At 41.5% G+C, this 19,952-nt stretch overlaps 1 protein-coding gene across 1 annotated transcript in view; it reads right to left on the minus strand.

Moving 5' to 3' along the window:
• Window positions 1-839: 839 nt before the first annotated feature.
• The window catches only part of pcdh7a (protocadherin 7a), a 38,504-nt gene continuing 19,391 nt past the window's right edge, over window positions 840-19,952 (minus strand). The window contains exons 5-6 of the mRNA XM_085276994.1: window positions 4,528-4,729; window positions 840-2,997 (exon numbers count right to left, since the gene is read on the minus strand). Of these exons, the coding sequence (XP_085133120.1) occupies window positions 2,459-2,997; window positions 4,528-4,729 (741 nt within the window). The 3' untranslated portion in view covers window positions 840-2,458. The remainder of the gene's footprint in view (window positions 2,998-4,527; window positions 4,730-19,952) is intronic.

A 19,952-nucleotide genomic window follows, 5' to 3' on the forward strand; every position in this document is an offset into this window, starting at 1 on the left:
TCTAAGGAGGTGTCACAATGATTCCTGCTTCATTTCCAGTCCAGTTATCTTTCAGTGAGGTGACAGTCAAGCCGCGACTCTGTGAGTAAGCTGAACCTTACTACACATTTTTTTTTAAATGTCTTAGTTCACTCTTATGTTCCGAAAACAACCAGAAAAATTAAGAGACACACTAGCAATTTTCCAGCAGTGCTACATTCCTCTATCCAGACATTAATGAGATCAGAACAGATCAAGGGAGGAGAAGAGAGGAGAAAAGAAACTCATTAAGACCACAGGGACGACCTAACCCTATTATCCCTATCACACCACTGAGCCACACACTGATGATGGGAATTAAGATGTGTTGGCCTCAATCCACACCCACTCTTTAGCCCAATGCAGCAGAGTGTGTCGAAGTCGTGCAGTAGCTGATGGGAAGGACAAAATGTGAAGGAGTCTGTTATCTGTGCAGTTCAGCACAGCAGTATGGGCGTGTTCAGGTCAGCACTGCGCGGTGAAACGGGTCGCAGCACAAGTCTTACGTTCCCAATTCACTATGTTCTTTTTTTAATATATATATATATATATATATATATATATATATATATATATATATATATATATATATATATATAGCCTCTGGCATCCTTTGTGCCAAAGTGAGCGAAAGGGCCCAAGGTTACTTCAAACTCTCTCCACGATAAAGAAGAAACGATCTCATCCACTGAAGCTAACTCCCTTGCTGCAATCATTATCTCCATTTCCCCGCGAGCACACACATTTAGTACAGATGTATCCAAATAGGCGTGGTATTCAAAAAAGCATGTGGTTTAAAAAAGAGAGGAAAAAAAAGTTAGCATAATCTTTCTTTCATGCAGTTTTTTTCTTTCCTTTTTTTCTTACAGAAGCTATAGAAGTTTGGTCTTTTCTATGAGTCCTACGTACAGCAGAATAGCTCCGGTTTTCACATTGTTTATCGTCACTTACAGTAGATGTCACTGAAATTCCCTTTAATGTAGTCTCACACATCAGTCAGAGATGAATAATTATTAAATACATTTCATGTTTAAATACTGGATGGAGGGGAGCAGGCAAAATGCTACAGCTAGTTCAATGATAATGTTAAAAAATTATGATAAAAAAGCACATACATACATAGTGCACATGAACTATGCACTGCGTTTATATGACTTATGTTTAAATATGCTGTGTGTATGTGTGTGTTGTGTTTGCCTGTTCTTAATTTTTTCTGTATGAAAGTTAATGCAGGTTATTACATACTTTATGTTACACAGCCACTGACTCGTGTCATAAACGGTGGCCTTATGCACGTCCACATTCTGTAAATGCACTGTATGTTTGTGTTTACATGCTATGCTCAGTGTATGAGCGCTTGCATGCGTATGAGTGCATATGTGTCCGCGTGTGCGTGAGAAAGCACTTATCATACATGAACACCGTTAGGATACCGTAGATGTGCAATGAACTAAGCACCCCAGTCTACTCAACGAAAGACAGCAGCGGAGAGATAACGCTGCTGTTTTATCAAATACTGACATACACTATATACATACAGACTGGGTGTAAAGGTAAAATAATAAACATATATTCTCACACACGCCCGAATACTGTGGCACTACTGACATACTATGAGGACACTGTATTCTGAAAAATTACATTTGATTGTAAGAAAAGTCTGTTTTCACATTGTTGCTGTTTGTTCTGAATCGTATGTGTTTTAAACAACTGACGTTTTTTTCTAGTGTGTAACATTACGGCGATCACACTCAGGTGGTACTTTATGCTCTATTTATGACAGAAAATCCTCAAGACATGAGCAGTTTGATTGGTTAATATCCCCCTCTTGTGTTATGATACAGTTGATTAGACATTAGAAAAATTGATTGGTTTGAATTAGATTCAAATAACTCAATCAAAGACCCGTCACTTCTTTTTTAATCTGTTTTGACTGGATGAAACCTCTGTGGTTTTTCAGCAGATGGCTCACCAGTTGAGTCCAAATCTGGTCTGCTGTAGACTCAGTTTTTATACGCACTCAGGAATTTATAGCATCAGAATTTACACCGTCTCCGCTTCTTTCTTCTTCATACAGTTCCCTCTGTGGGATAGGGTCAGGCATGCATCAGATTCAGGTAAAAAGAAGAGAAGATTGTCCTCCTCCACATTGTCATAAGAGGAGCTTTGCCTGTAGGTAACTTTCACCAGTATTTAGAAAAATGCTTTAGAAAGTGTTCTTTCTGTTCAGGGTTCTCCTAGGAGTTTATCCAATTTTTTTCCTACATTTAAGGGCCTATAAATATTAGTCAGAATCAAAAAGTATTTTTGGAAAACATCTTTTCTGACAGTTTCACATCTTCCCAGGTTCCAAGTCCTTTCACGCTGATGACTTGCCAGTGAAGTTTTAATCCTCCCTCTTGTTACGGAAAAGGAAGTAGTGGTGAGGACTGCAAGGATGTCACAGGTAGACCTCACGGCGTGACAAGGTCAGGCAGGATGTGGTCTTGTAGTCCCCTCCTGTCCGCGTCAGTGGTATGACCTCAGGTGGGTTTTGGTCTTCTCCCCCTCCCTCCTCTTGTTGGCGTCTCCCAAAACCAGCACTGCTAAATGTGTCGTAGGATGCAGAAGTCATCTTGCGGTTAAGAAGGTTACGGTTGTGATCACCCATATTCCTGTTGTGGTTTCCCCTACCCAGGGTGCCAAGCGGATCCCCATTGGCTAAAGGTAATCTCTGACCTTCTCCACTGACGACCACTCCGGGTTCGGAGCTCCCCGCGCTTCCCGCACTCTCACTGTCACTCTCATGGTCGTTACCGCGAAGGTTATTGTTGTCATCTCCGGGGGCAAAGGTCGAGAGTCGTGGTGGGTCGCTGCCGTGGCGCTGACGCGGCCGTGCCGAAGAGCGGACAGGCATCCAACAAGTGTCAGAATGGCCAAACTCATCACACTCCCTGGTACACTTCCCTGTCAAAGCTACATCTGGCAGCTGTCTAGCATCTGGATACAGAAAAAAGAAACAAAAGAAGTTAAATGACATCTCTGCCTTAATTTAACAAGTAATATATCACAATGAAAACACTGGCGAAAAGAGAGTGAAAGGGGAATGTCACAATGAACTGACTCACGGTGCCACACACTAGACCACCAAATGATGAGGAGACAAGGAAATAAAAAGTACCAGAGAGAAAGGAGAGTTGAACAATGAGACAGGAAGACAGAAAATAGCTTTAAAAAGATGGTTTTAGACAAAGGTTGCAAAGGAGGGGGTTGAATTAAAGGAAAAATGCTGCTGGAGCAAAAAGAAAAACTGCTGACATCCAAAGAATGCATAAAAAAATCAGGTGCGGTTCAGCATTACATTAAAGGTAAAAGTTGAGGTCAAAGCAAAAAAAAAAAAGAAAAAGAAAAAAATACTGAAAAGAAAAGGAAATTCATCAGCAGGAATTTGAATGGCAAGACTAAATTTCTTTATGTGGAAGGAATTGATTGGATGTGTATTTGTAACATTCCTCCAGTGCTTTTTTCCAAAGGTTAGCAAGACTACCAGAGATTTAATGCTGATGTATTGTAGCCTTATGTATGCAAAACCAGTCGTTTGTCTTTTCATGTCTTGTCATGTCATGTAATGTGTTCATTTCCTGTTAAAGCTTCTAACTTTGGCTTCACTTGAATTTACCGCAAGAAATTAGATATCTCTGCTGTAATCTGCCAGCAAAGTTTTACTGAATATGTAGAGCGGCAGCAGTAACTTCATGCGAAACCAAACAAGAACATACTTGTGCAGTATAATTAAAGCCAACACAACGAATTCTCTGTTCAATTCGTCTCTCCATCTGACCGTGACAAAAACGTATTAAACTCAACAAAATTTCGCACACTGGCAAGAAGCAGCATTGAACTGGAAACTCACTGATAGCCACAGAACTAGTTATTCACCAAGGTCACAGTGACCCTGGCTTGTTGCCGATGTTGCTGCAGCCCTGGCATGACCATATACAGAGGAAAGATGAGTGAAAAGATCAAAAGAAGAACTTTTTTTGTCGCTTGCCATCCTTGACAAAGACTTTGCACAAAAAGGTGAAAACACAATTTCATTGGTGAAGCAGATGCTTGGACAAGGCCAGGGATGGTTCTCTGGCATAACATACTAACACACATTAGCTTTTATTAAAAAAAACCTTCACATATTACTCAGAAACACTTTGTATATGTGGGACAAGTGCATGCACACACAGAGACACACAGACACACACACAGAACAAATGCTTTTTTGTATAAAACAGATTTCCATCATGTGAAAGACTGAAAAGATTCCCGAGGCCTTGACAGCAAGCCGAGGTTTTAATGAAAGTGTTATTGTGTGTTTTTATGGCATAGAAAGAGGAGGTGAGGGGGTGCGAGAGAGAGATAGGGAAAGAGAAAATGAGAGACATAGATAGTGTCTATCAACATGTCCAAGCAAAGTAAAACATATACAAGTAAATGCATCGCTCGGCCTTTTTGAGCTCTAATGCGCCATGTGTGTACCATTCTCCACATGCTCCTCCTCCCCTACGCTGCCCTCAGGTGTGGTTCGCTCGTAGCCTTCCTCTGGAAGTGGCAGGGCTCCCAACCGAGGCCCTGATGAACTCTTGCTACTCGGAGTCTCCGAGTCTTCCAGGCCACTGTCATAGCAACCACCGTCCTGTGGTTGGCTCACTACCGAGAAGGTCACCCGGCGAAGGGTCCCCTGCAGAAAACAAACGCACAATATGAGATTAATCATCCAGTATTCCTAATCTGAGGTTCTAAATCTGAGGATTAGGCTGTTGGGCAGGGGTCTGCAAAGACATATTGGGATTATCGGAGGATGTTCGCCTTGATTATGGGCTTAGCTGCTACAATGCAGGGTAATAGTTATCAACCAATCATGGCACTCCCTCAAAGTTTTCAGTTGGCCTTTAATCCTAGTTTAGATTAAGGTTTCTGGACATGGTTGATGTTTACAAACCTCTGGACGGGCCAGAGAGAGTTTCTTTTCAATCTGGAATGGTGCCTAGTAGTAGCAGCTGGGTAATATAAAGTTCAAGCTCACAAACAACATTCAGCACTGTATTGAAATAAGAGAAGGATGTTAAATGATGAGTCTGGTGACATTTTACATCTTTCTCATTGACAGCAAGAAAAAACGGACATGCACAGATTTTATGCTTTTGACTAAAGCAAAAGCCGGGGTGAAGGCCTTCCGTTTTCCTGTCTGTCTCTCAGGTACAAATACTGGCAGGTCAGATTTTTCGGAAATGTGCTGGAATGGTGGAACATGCACAAAGGAAGAGGCCATTAAATTTCAGTCTGAGCGTGGTTAACTCTTTTGAAACTGCAAAAAAGGCCTCGGTGGTGCATGTGCTTTCCAGTTAAAAAGGCTTGTCTGTGTCTCCAAAGGCTCATACAGCCTCTCTGGCGCAAAGGGTGACATGTTCCTTCAAAATGAATGACAGGCAGCGTATTCAGCTCAAGCCAGTCTCTACTAGATCATCCTGCTGTGTATGTGGAATTCGCACTAGCTTACTTACTAAAATCCACTGCATTTATTTAACCCCTTTAAAGCCTGAGTTTTAATTTATGTCACATTTGCTACACCTGGCATTTTTTTTACCTCTATTTTTGTTATTTATTGCTTAAAATGTATTGTGAGATTTATTTAGGTTTTTCGGGGGAGTGGGGAGGGTTGACAGATGATGTAGAAGTCTAAAAAATGCATTTTAATATAATACACTGGGCATTAAAGGGTTAATAAAAAAAATAAGAATGTAAAACTACACATTTGTGATCCACAACAATTTACTCTTTGGGCTCCAGTTCCAGAGATATGAGATATCAAAAGATCTGACAAGCGTTTTCCTTCATTTTATCTTAGTTTAGAAGTAAGCCAACTCATCATAATGTAGAAATTTATTAATATCTGAATAGCAAAAAATAAATAAGAACTGCAACTTTCAAAAATAGGTTGCAAGCATCCTTGCGACACAAACCACTGAACCATCTCCCATCAATAACAAATAATCTAGTTTTACAGTGTAAGTGGTTTCAGGAGTGAATTACATCATTCATGCAAACTAAGCATCGCACCTGCTCCAGTTTTAACGCTCTAATCACCCCCAGTCTAGTTAGCGGAGCGGTTTTCACTTTGAGGCGAGACAGAGAGGATAAAGATTGTTATAAGTTCACGCTGAGAGGCTATCAGTGAAAGTTAAACGACGCTGTCTGGCCTGAAGGGATCACTCTGCACCAGGAAGCCCATTTCTATATAACCCCCCTTCCCCCACAAACCCCTTTCATACTCATTTATCTGGTCACAAAATTACATCCCTTTCAACCTAAATCTGCTTTGAAACATGCAGCGTATGGGGAGGAAGTGACTGAGCAGAGGACGGAAGCAGATTAGGGTGGACAAAACGTCAGCTCAGAAAGTCACCTCAGGATAATCGGGGAGGAAAACTGATGGAGGGCTGCAATAAAAGTCCGGACTGTACCAAATCTTCCTTTTCTTTCAAACAGGCACACAAGCACGCGCAGAAAGAAAAGAAACATTTGAGCGAGTTCACCTAATGAACGCACAAGACAAGATGAGAGGCGAACACAGCAAAATTAATTAAGGAGAAACGGGAAATTAATGGAGCACGTGTTTCTTCTGCCACTTCTTAACATCGTTGAGATAAAATGGGGATGAGAAAAAGTGACTCAGACAACAGGGATGGGAGGCACGTGCAAGGGTGAGGAAAGAGCCGAGACATTGGAATCTAATGGAAAACCAGTAGTTCTTGCAACCTCGGTGGCTTCATTTTAACTCTCCACAGACAGCAATGTATTTTTTAGAGCGTTCACTTAGTTGAAGCAGCTCAACCTCTTTTACACTTATTCAAACAGGGGGCAACAGCTCAGAGAGGGAACAGTGGATAAATGAGTAGAAGCTGGGTGTAAAGAGTCAGCGAGAACATGAGTAAGAAATAGTTTGGCTGCCAAGAAAATGTGGGAACTTGTAATAATAAGTGTTTTCCGACATCACAGGTGTTGACAAAAAGAAATCCTCTATTCACTTAACAGGCTGTCAAAACTTTTCTACTTCTGATCATAAAATAATATTAACTCAACATTACGGCAGGATGTGTTTTCATGATCACAGATTTATTTCATGAAAATAATGATGAAAAATTATAATAATTTCTGATCACAAGGCCACAAGAGGGGCATGCCCGTGTTCAAGGGATATAAAACAGGAAAAAGAAAGAAAGATATTCTCATAATAAATGACTGGGCAACTTTAAAAACACAGTCCGCTGTTCAGAAGCTCTTTCCTGAATCCGCTAATTTCTTTTCTTGCCCAGCTGAGAAAAACGCTCTCTATCTTACACAATAGAAGATATTTCAACCAGTATAATTGCACAGTTGACATTTCTCCCTTTTCAATCTGAAAAATGTCCAGAATAAAATAAAAATCACTTCTATTTTGATTGTATTCAATAACATCAAGGATGTGCCGTTACATCTACCTGAGTGAGGAAATACACAACTTAAGAAAAGAGGTAATAATCGTACTTTTGTGCAACTAGGTAATTTGTTTCAGGTGGGCAAAGCTGTCAGTAAACAGAGGTATATTGAGATGACAAGTAACAATAACACTGTCAATATGTTTTATATTAGCTACTATGCTAAGAAAGTTAGCGTGTGAGCAACCTTTGCTAATTGAGCAGTAAGTATAAAGTATAAAGCTGAGGCTGCTGTGTCGAAAGATCTGATTCAGCACACAAACTCTTCATGTTCTCTTCATGTGGTTATTGAGCAATTACTTAGTGTGCTCAATAAAGACGAAAAGCACAGCTGTTTGCGTGTTGCTAGTCTAGTCAGTCTGCGGTTGTCTATAATTGTCACATGAAGATCAGATAACATTTTATGGGCAATCAATGTAGAGATCATGGTCTTTCCAAAGGCTTAGCAAACTTTTTCTTAGAGCTGTACTTCTGAATATGAGATTCTTAGCTCTGTGGCTTAAATGTAACATGTCAGCTACATGAGAGGGGGTAGGATTACTGTGTAAGTGTAGAAATCCAGCTTGCAACACAGAGCACGCCTTGATTTACAGCAGCTTATTGCAAAACTGGTGCGGGTTGCTCCTCTGTGTGTGTTTTATTACAGATCTGATCTGTTCAGCCATGATTCCGTCTAATTCAATTTCCCTCTAACCTTGTTTCTGGCCACACTTGCCCCCTTTCATTCCTTCATCCTTGTTATTTTTTATTTTCTACTTCTCTCCCGCTTCTCCCCCTTCTTCGCTTCGGCCAATTCTACAGTCACCCCCTCTCCACAGCTGTAGCATAGCTCTCCCTCTGTCCTCCGTGACTCCTGTTCACTTCCTCCATCTCCTCCTCAATCCTTTCTTCTCCTTGCCAGTCAGCGTTATGATGTGGCGATCGATGATGTGTCCTTGACCTCGTTATGAGTCCCTCTCTGCTTCCCCACAGCGGGCTTTATTGACCCATAACTTCTCTGCACTCCCCAAACCCCCTTTTCCAGCGTCTTCTCACATCCACTGCCTTAGCCTCATTGACAAACCTCGCTTCTTTTCTTTTGCCAAATCCCATATTTTGGCATCTTCTAGTCATTACATTCTATGACTCCACACTCTACACATTCTGCCTCAGCTCCTCTTGCTACTTCACATTGTCGTCTCACTTTTTCCTTTTCGCTCTCACTCACCCTCTGCTACCCAGTAACCATTTGAACATCTTTCTTTTGTGAATATGGATTTCTTAAAAAGCTTTTCACATCTCCGCCTTCTTTGCTTATACCTGCGAAGTGTCTCCTACTCTCTCCTTGCTTCTTTGCCAGCTTCTACCTTTGCACTGAAAAACCTCCTTGATGTTTTCCAACCTGACTGACAAAAGCACTTTTGTGTGTGCATGTGCACTTTCTCTAATTTGGAGGAGGAACTTCAAAAAAGTCTCATTATTATAATAGGTAACATAGTGCTATACTCAAATATCAACTGAATGTGAAAACACATTTATTAGTTTCAAAACACACGCATGGATGAACTGGCTAAGGTCCAGTGTGGCCTATGAATTCATGCCTGATGGAGTATTAATTGAGTCTGACGGAGGACATAAAAAAAACCCTTCCCCCTAATCTGACATGGGCCATTACAGTCCAATACTGACATGGGAGCTTCGCTCATCTGCGCAGCAAAGTGAGCGAGTGTGAGTGTCCGCGTTTGATCGATTATGTTTTCATATGTGTGTGTGGATGTAATGCAACTATATTGTACAAACATATGACCATCCTGGAAGTTGGTCTGAAGTTATTTCTGGCAGATCGAAAGAGTGAATCAAAAGGAAGCATGATGGGTCTGAACTAAGAATAAACTTAACCATCTGTATCTTGCAGCTCTGAAGAGAAAAAAAAAAGAGTTCCTAATATAGCTTTCATTTCAGGGCAAAACCGTGTTGCAGACTGTGTGTGTGAGTGTGTGTATATGCATATGAGTGAGACTTCTCACATTTATGTTTGTGTTTGATAGCCGTGTACGAGTGTGAGACTTTCAAAACCTGCAAGATGTGTTATGTCAGCCCGTGAGACTAGTCGCACCTGCGTGTGCGTCTGTGTTTGTAGAATGTGTGTGTGTGCGCGTGCACAGGTTGGCTCAGTCATCAAGGTAATTAGTGTGTAAACCTCCATGCTGTCGGTTCAAAGAGAATTAACGAGCTCTAGTTAATTAACAGTCTCCCTCTCTTCTTGTTACATGTGTCTGCATATTCAACACATGTGTGTATCTGCACATCTGATTCTTGGTCTCTCTCTCTGTGTGTGTGTGTGTGTCTGTGTGTGAGAGAGAGAGAGCATTTGGATGTGAGACCGTGTTTGTGTTTGTTTATGCCCTGGTACACTCTGGTCTGCATAATGAACTGACAGGATGTGGCTTATGCATAAACCAAAACTACAAATATGGTTGTAGGACTGGAGCCACAGTTCCCTTTCGCTCTCTGCTCGTTCTCCTTGATGTTTGACATCATCTTTGTATAGGTGAAGAGCCACTGCGGCTAATTTTTAGAAACCAAGTGTACTGGGTTGTAACAGTGCATAGACAGGGGGACAAATTCCCATCATGAACACAGATTTATTCAAATCATGTTGCATGGAGGCAGAGTGAGACACATTCAGTAAATACAGACCAAAAAATGTAAAATAATTCATTTGACGGATTGACTGATATGACTTTTTAAATGCTGATACATAATATAAAATCATTATCCATTAAAAGAGTTGATGATAGCTTTTAACTTCTGAACTGACAATTGATAAAAGTCAGTGTAATTAGGTTTCGGCTAAACATACTTAATGACCATAATAATTGGTTTTTTTCTTTGTGGCTTCTTTCTTTTATTCAAGAAAACAAAACTATGAAAAGAAGTGTAAAATGTAACAGGCTGTGACAGAACAAATATTAAATTTATCGACTGAGAGCTGGAAATGCTAGTGTTGATGATGATTAATTTTTATCTTTATAATTCATAATGACGTTAGCCGGTCCTACTGCCCGGCATCAAAAGTGTTGTGATGGATTATACTTTCATCTGTCTTTGCCCAACATATTGCTGCATGTTTGTATTTATTGCTGTTTGCTAAAAATAAAAAACTGGATGTTAAAAGAAAAAGTGTTTTTCCCGTGTTGTTAATATAGTTCTTTTGAAACAGGCCAAAGTCGGTTTATTCACTGAGTCCAACGTCAATCAAGCAGACAACAAACATCCTGTTTGTAATCGCTCCCTCCAGACACCTGAAATTTTCCTTACGTTGACTGAGGGGTGCCACGGTGTAATTTCCCTGGCAGCGATCCTTGAATCGTGATTTAATCCTGAGAACACGTTACGTTTGATGGCATACATCAATATTTGTAAAATAAGATATTTTTAGGCCAAAAATTGGATTGTGTGACTGATGTGGGATACTGAAAGTCTTAATTACAGACCAGATTTATGGAATTCTTTAAGAGGCTTAGCAGCTCTAGTGGGCAGGATGACCTCTTGAATGATTAGAATAACCCTGGCATTTAAGCATAATATGAGTAATGACTTAATAATCAATTTAAAAAAAATAAATTAGTGATTAAACGAGTACATTGCTCTAAAAAGCCTTTAATATACAAATGAATAAAGTAAATAGCGATCTATTCTTTGGTTCTGTACAAAGCTGTCAAAAAATAAATAAATCAGAGGGTTGTCAGTTCAGTCCCTGGTCCCTCCACCTTGGGCAGGACGGTCAACCCTAAGTTGCTCCTGATGGCCGGTGAGCTTCATACGCCAGCTCTACTGTGACTAGTGTTGCACGAGAAAGGATTAAAAATGCCTTAAAAGTGCAGATTATTCAACATAGCTATTTTTTATTAACAGATAATATCACTTTATCCCGATTCTTATAATCTGGAAGTTTATTTACTATCTAAAAAAATACCAGACCTGATAAAATGTCAGCCTAATGCTTATTACAGCTATAACTGTGTGGAATACGTAAGGTGATATTGCACTATACTACCAGAGCACACACTGAAAACTAATATGCTCCTGTTGACACCACATGGGTATAGTCCAGACTTCATATCCAGAATGCTGATCAGTCAAAATGACCTTTGTTTCTGCTCTGTTGTTTTGCTGCCGTTTAGAAATCATGTTGTGCTAATGCAGACAGCCAGCGTGCATGTGGTCATACTTTAAGAGTAGAGTGAATACTGGAATGAATAAGTGAACTCAATAACAGCGACCAGATTACAATGCAAATATTATTGAAAAATAATGAGCTTGCATTGACTGCTTTAAAGCAGGCATCCTTACACCTTGCAAGATTAAACTGCCATGAAAAAGGCGTTTATGCAGAGACACTTCTTCACTGTGGATTCACACAAAGTGGCTCTACGGATGACATGTTGCATGACTTGCATTTAACTTCAAAGCTTGCTTTTCCTTGCCTTTCTTTACTATTGTTTTCTACCATTTTAATTGCCATTTAAATTCTCTGGCTCCAGATGTCTTGTTTCATAACTGTAAGGGATTTTTTTCTTTTTACAAGCACCTTAAGTGTGAAATTTGTTGGTGAAAAAAACAACAACACATGAATATCTTTGTTGTTGTTTTTTTTTAATCTAATTGCACAAACAAAGTTCATTTCTACTCCAACACTTTTTGCTATTTCTTTTCTTCTGTCTTTTCTCATCATGTCAAAGAGTCCAATAAAATAAATGAAACTAAAGTTTAACTGGAAAATGAGTTAATTGGTAAAATTCGTGTGATCCTAATAAAATCTCCAAGAGTTTATGAGAAAACCTCCTGAAATCTTTTGCTGTCAACTGCTAAGTTATGCATCAAAGCCAGTGAGGAGGGGAAACAGTGAAGCACACTGACAGAAAGCATCTTTCAGTTACTGCGCAAACAGGACAGACGGGTTAACAATTTATTTGATGATGATATATTTAAACTGGTTATTTAAATATAGAAATGATCTGCAACTTTGTTCAAGCCCTTAGTGGTGTAACAGAGTGATGTTTCCAGTGCCATAATGCAGTTTCTTAAGGCTATGTTGAAAAGAGCAGACATCCTGCTTACGCAGTGTCACCGCTGGGTCAAGCAGACAGGTACAGACATGTGTCAAGAGACTACGTGGAAGGGAGTGACGGATGATGGATGGAACAACTGATCAAAGGTGGGATGAGGAAAAAAAATGTCTGTTAATCAGCATTTGTAGCGAGGTAAATATAAAATAATAAAAGGAAAAGACTCGGCATGACCACAGACTGTCTGAAGTAGAAGTGAAGAAGAGATGAAGAATGTTGTTCAGAGGGAGAGACGCGGACTGTTGTGGCATTTGCAGAATGCACAAAATGGTTTGGAGCAGGTTGAAACTCAGCTCAGGGAGGGATGAAGCAATATGAGTGGCATTTCTTCAGCTGTCTGGCCCAGTGATGTTGATGAGTCAAGGCGCCTTATTATCACAGCGCACACTCACGCACTCGCACAGACATTCATAGCTTCCACGCTGATGCCGTAAATGCGCACTTCAGCCACGCTTGCTCACACTCACACTTGCAAGTGTGCACTTTAACACACACTGACAACACATCTATAACTATGCAGCATGTATGTTGCAGTGGGACCACCTCTGCAGTAACAGCAATCCTCCCTTATCCATGCTTCTGCTTTTTCCCTCCCTTCCCATGTTTCTCTGCTCTCCTTCACCCTTTGTTCCCTCACCCCCCACTTTCTCCCCTTTCATTTCCTCTTTCTTCTTTCATTCCCCTCATTCTGCAGTTCACCGATCTTCTCTCCCTCTTTCCCTCCCCTCTTCCTTTCTCTTCTTTCCTCTGTCTCAGTCTCTCGCTCTCCATTGCTCCCTCTAGAAGCAGGTGATGTAGAAGGGTGCTCAGCAGTATCTGACTATCAGGCCTGACTCTGTGAGAGGAATGATAATCACTGTGCTGCACTGCAGAGAGAAAAAGAAGAGAGGGAGAGAGAGAGAGAGAAAGGGAGAAGAGGGAGGGAGAGGGGGTATGAGGTAGAGAAAAAGGGGGGCAAGTGCGGCAGTAGAAATGAGGGGGCAAATTAAAGTGCGTGGGGGGGTGGAGACGCAGAGGGCAAGAGAGCGGGACAAAGAGAAAGGAGGCAAAGAAAAAGGAGAAATATGGGGAGAAGGGTATAGAAGAAAGAAAGACCGGATTACAGAAATTGAGCAGTGCTTTAGAAACATGTTACCTTCTTGGTGTCACACTCCCTCATTCCCCTCACAGGAGCACCTTCTCTTGTTCCACTCCCCTAATCTTTTCCCCTCCTGCATACACACTTACACACAACCACACTCGCACTCCTCAAACAACACCACCCCTACCACCACAACAGCTTGTTGTACAACAGCCCCGCGGTATGAGGGAGAGCCTTAGCCTTGTGTCTGAGCGCCAGGGAACATTAACTGCAGCAGCGAGGTCATCTGATCGGCACTATGCGGACCCATTCGCTCCCTCTCTCCACACTCCTCTTCAGAATGCTGCAGTCTGCTGCAAGCCCTCCGGTGGCAAACACTGGAACTACGAGCCTCGCTGACTTCTGACACGCCTGTCCCGCTTAACAGTTTTTGCTTTGTGCGAGGCACGTTTGTGATTTGTTGAAGCTTTGTGAACTTCAATCACTTTCTCTTATTGGCTCCATTTAGAAATAAAACCGTGAGTCAGTTGTGCACCATTTTAGCCCTAACTAGTTATTTAAAGTGTGTGGATGTTTGCAGGTATTTTGCGGATGACTGTTTGTGCAGAGGCAGACAGGCAGAGAGACTGTTTCGCTGCATGTGGATCGACTGCTTCGCCATCCACCACAGCTTTATTACCATCAATCTGTCCACTCTGGCATTGTGCTTTCTCCCTTCTCCCTGTCTCCATCTGGGCTCTCCACCCTGCAGATACACATTGAAAATCATTGACTCTATTCACAGCATCGGCCCTTTGAAATGTTTATCCTTTTGTGCAGCCGTGGCTGTCTATAGGGGAAAAAACAAAACAGAAACAAAGGCTCATAGTGTGAGATGTGAAACGAGGCTTACCGGACAAATGCCCATGATTCAGATTAGCTCCTCTGTTGGTGTGTGTGTGCTGGTGGTGTTCATCACTTTCCAGTGCTAGTCCTTAAAACAGTCATCTCTTATAATATCCATGACAGCAGTCATTGTTAAGAAAGATGCAAACAGGATGGCCGCGTACAACTGGCCTTCTGTGTGCCTGCGTGAGTAAGAGAGACCATACATATGTATGCCTGCTATTTAGATGGTATTTACTGCCCATTCTGTCTTCGTGTGTGTGTGTGTGTGTGTGTGTGTGTGTGTGAGAATTTGTACCATTAGACTAATAGTATGCGTGTTAGGAACAGGCTTTTCCCACCCACTGCTATTGTCCATTAAGGTTGACCAGATGAAGAGTGAACAATAGCTTCTCTGTGGGGGCCAGTGTATGAAAGAGTAAAAGTGAGGATGAGGCTAAAGATACGTACTTTTTGTAAAAGGCTGGCAAACAAGATCACGCAAACAAGATCACACATCCACGCGCGGGCACACACAAACACAACCTCCCTGTTGAGAGTGATTAGGAGTGCTGCTGTGAACAATAGATAGAGTCAATAAAGGACCTCAGAGACGTCCGACTACAAGAGCAAGGTCTCTTTCCCCCTGCTCCCTCCACCACCTCTACCTCGGTTCACACTCCCATTTTTTTTCTCCTTCACACTCTTTTGCCTCGTTTACACTTTCAGCTCTTTTGGTGTGGCATCCTTTCTCTGTCAAACAAGACCGCTCTTCCTCCCCGACTTTCCAAACTATTTCATTTCTCATATCTTTCCCAGCTTTCTCCATAAACCTCTCATTTTCTTCTTGTTTCTCGTTGTTTCTCTACCTCCCCCTCACATATACTTTGTCTCCTTTGTGACGCTCCTGTCTTTTGTGAAATGGGCGGACGGGCTGAGCTGACAGAGGCTGACACGATGGAGCGCCATGGCAAACTGAAATCCATCCTGTCAGTTTAGAATCAGTGTCACTCATTTTACAAGGTTAAAGATAGCTTTGCCTAATGTGCTGTCAGATACAAACAAGCACGTACACCACATAGGCCTTGCCACACATAATCACAACCCACATATGCGTATGCTATAACTCTGGCACGCACAAGTACAAACACACACTCACACATGCCTGCTCTGCACTCCAGGCAACTGCCACATTAATTCACCTGCCTACATATAAAATGGCATATTTGTACATTAGTTGTGGATCTTATAGATTGTGTGTTTATACTTTGTGGGGACATAAATGTATTTACACCATCATATTGTGGGGACCAACTTCCCATTTGGGAACCATAAACAAGTCCCAATAATAACTAGGGCACAATTCGGAGGTGAAGACATGGTTTGCGAGCAGGTTTAGTTTAAGTTTAGGGAAGGGAAGCAGTTAAGCAAATAGCAGCTATGGTTAGTTTCAGGAGAAGCCTTCAGATAAAAAAATTAAGTCAATTTAATGTCCTCTAAAATGATTTAAACACAACTGTGTGGGTGTATGTGCATGTGCAAACCCCTTTACAGCCCTATCACCCCCGTGACAGACACAGTGCCACAGAAATGTCTTGGGGTGCCTCGCCCAATGTCTTGACAATAGTCTCAGTGTGTGTGAGTGACAGAGAGTGGCTCGGGGACACAGAGGGGGCGTTATACTGGGTAGACGACACGCACGAAGATGTACAGGCACACACACACGTGCACACACGCACATTAAAGAGAGAAGACAGTGAACTCTTTCTCTCCCTCTGCACTATTTCTCATTCCCTCTCTCCCTGACGCAGAGAGACTCAATCATTCTCGCACTCTGTCTCCTTTGACGCATAGGAGAAACAAAATAACTGCTCCCTCACTCTCTCCTCTTTTTTTCTTTGTGTGTGTGCGTGCGTGTACAAACGCAGACTGTATAATTAATACGGCTTTCATTTTCTTTCAGCTATGAAGTATGCTTTTGGTATGCAAACAGACTTCTTGCATGCGAGTGTGTGATAACGTGTGTGAGTCTGCGCGTGCATGTGCGCGCGTGTGTGTGTTCGATACACCAGAGAACAAGTGCAAAGTTGGGCCATTGAGCGGTCGGAGAAGGAAGAAGGAGAGTTAATTAGAAAGCAGGGGAGACTCCAAAGCGTCCCTATCGATAACCTCACACCACACTTCAAGCGTATATATGTACATTGGCTTTTGCAATCCCCTTTGAAAATTATAGTTCGGCATTAGGGTTAAGAAATGGCTCCCGTGAAGTCATATTCAGCAGAGCCTTTTACTCAGAAGTCTGCCTGATTATTATGCGACTCGTGGCATTAAAAAATGTTGAAAAGTGCAAATTATTCTGCAGCTAATGCAGTAAAAATAGTTTAGATGCTGTTTGTCTGCAGCATAAAACGACAGGTATAGATTGCACTTTTAAGGTGTCAGTAAGGAACCTCATTAGGGTTCATTTTGGGTGTATGAGGATTTGTGTATGGTATATTAAAATATAACCATCTATATAACATCTGTCACATTTTCTTTATGTTCTGATTCAGTGCTTCTGTTTTCAGGCTTCAGGGCTTAACTGTGGATTATTTTCACAACTCATTAATAATTTAGTCTCATTAGCCCAATAGGCTGACAGAAATTGCCATTTGTAACCAACCAAGAGTCCAGACTACATATTCAGTATGCTGGCATAGAAGATTCTGAAATCCAACCTGTTTTCATCCCTAAAAGTTACATAAATTTTTAAATACTGAAACTGTTGCAGTCTACGGCTCTTGTACGGTGTCCATCTGCAGAGGAAGCTATGTGTTTTTAGAAAGCATTGATCTTTCAAGCTTTCTTTTAAGCCACGAGACAACAATCCAATTACTCTTTAAAGCTTATTCAAGGAAGAAATGTATTTTTCAGCCCATTAGGGGGATTTAATCCCCTTAGTTTATCTGAAAACTAATTTTCACAAGACAGCAACGAGACCTCTAATGTACACAATATTTCAGCAACTTAAGCACTATATATATTGAAAACTTTGAGCTTAAGTGGAGCACTTTGTAGATGCAAATACATTCACTGATCTCTACATGGGTTCAGACATGATATGCGCATTTGGATTCCTCACAGTCCAGATCTCATATTCTACACAAATCCCCATACGGGAATAAGAAATGAATTATTTAACCATTCATAATGATCATGCCATGTAAGAGTAACACCACTTTGTAAAAGTCACACAGAGACACTTTCTTGCAGGAGCGACTTATTAATCAGATTAAAAAAAAACATTTTTTTTTTGATATTCAGTTAGTTAACAATTTTAAATTCAATGTTTGATCATCCACAGCTACACTGTTACTGCTGCTGCTGTTGCCTTTTGGTTGAGATCTACTAAAGATCTACTGCAAACATGGTGAGCACGTTTAACATCTGTCTTTTAGAGAATTCAGAGAAAAAAAAGGGGGGAAAAGAAAAAGAGTAACAACAAAAAAACCCCTTCAGAGCATGTTAAGGTGAAATCGTTGATTCAACATATTTTTGACAGAAGACTCCCTGCAAAGGCTCTGCAGGATTTAAAAGGGCCGCTGTCAGCAAAGGCCGGCATTAGAAAACACTCTCACACATCAAATTCTAATCAAAGCCTGGTCTTTTTAACAGCATGAAAGCTTTTATGTTAACACGACACCACGACCAAAGCTTTATTCACGCTTTTAAAAAGAGACTGACCCAAGCATGTGTGTGTGCCTGCACCTGACAATACACCATATCTGTGTCAACACACTCTACCCTTGCTTCTCATCTTACCGGTGATACCGTGTGTGACTCCCCTAACCATGAATAAATTGTCTGTGATCCGCGCTTACAAAGTGTACACCTGTGTGTGTCTTTCTATGGATGCAGGTAGGGATGTGTATATTTTCCAAGCTGTCTCAAGTTGTCGGCTCGGATGTGAGCATTCTTTTATCCAGCCAATTAGAGGTTGCCATTTCATCCCATGGAAACCTGTTTGGGGCCTAATTGGAAGACGTATTTGCATGACTTTGATTTCAGTTTCTTAGTGCGCTTGTTTTAAAGCTTCTGTGTGCATATGCGGATGTGAATAATTTTCAGTAAAAGTGAGGGTTTTTTTTTTGCTTTTACCCCCTTTTTCCTCAAGTGCTGTTAGTTGCCATCTTCATATTAGTGCTGCATTTGTGAAACAAGAGGAGAACCTCTTAAATAATCTATGTCTGATTTGTACCTGTGCACTGTTGACCCATTAAGAACGAGCTTTATGGTAATGCCTTGCTATTACTGTGCTATATCAGGAGAAAGTCTTTGACTTTAAGTGTAGTTTGATTCATCACGTTCACTGTGTTTTGGCTCTAAGTGTTTGTATGTGAACATAAATCATGTTAGTTTATGCGCATGGAGGTAGTTCTTCCTTTCCAAAGTCCAAGGGAACAAGAGTGTGTGATTATACAGCCTGTGTGAAAATGTGTGTCTGTCAAGCAGGTCAACCTGTTTTAACATCTCTGTTTGAAGACACTGGCTATTTCTTAGGGCTTGGGTCAGCTAGATCTTTTGGTCTGTGTGTAAGTGTAAGTGTGTCTGCACATTTACGTGGGTGTCTCTCTTCTGGTTTATTTCTGACATGAACAGGCAAGTGGGACTCTACAAGGATCGAACACGCACACATAGCGTGTACGCTCACACATGCACTGGGAGAGGTTTGGGTCAGTGGTATAATATGGAGAAATGCTGCAGGCAGAGGCATGCCCACTCAGATTTATGTAACTTTTTCATTAGGGCAGGTAGAAAGCTCTCATCTCTTTCCCTCTCCCTGTCTCTCCCTCTCTCCCTGACACACACACACACACACACACACACACACACCAAAATAGCCTGGAGAGTCTGAGCTGGCTTTCCTCTCAAAGTGAACCTCCTTCCCTCCTCTCTTCTTCTACTTCTAACCCTAGACCCATACACCTCATTTCTATCTTTTTCAGTCCATCTCCTCCTTCCCTGTACTCCCCCCATCAGCTTTCCACCCCTAGGCAATACCTAAGAATGCATTTTCATTTTGTAGCTTCACATCTCCCTCCACCACTCACTGAAGCATTGCCTGTTCTCCCACTCACCTTATTTCTCTTCATCCACCTACCCAAATCTCCTACAACCACCCCACACCGCCACCACTATACCCCCCCCCCCCCCCCCCCCCCAAAGTTAGTGGTACTAACCAGGAATTTCTTTTCTACTCTTTCATTTATTCTCCTCCTCTTCTACAGTCTTCATCTCGATCTTCCGATTTATCTATCTTCCACCAACAATTCTAAACAGATGGCTACACGTAGCCTGGAGCAAAAACATTGGCTTTGGACTACAGCGCTA

Source organism: Mchenga conophoros, linkage group LG6, assembly GCF_057382185.1.
Source record: "Mchenga conophoros isolate Kocher_MC1m ecotype Shallow Benthic linkage group LG6, M_conophoros_male_GT1.1, whole genome shotgun sequence".
In the NCBI taxonomy this organism is placed as follows: domain Eukaryota; kingdom Metazoa; phylum Chordata; class Actinopteri; order Cichliformes; family Cichlidae; genus Mchenga; species Mchenga conophoros.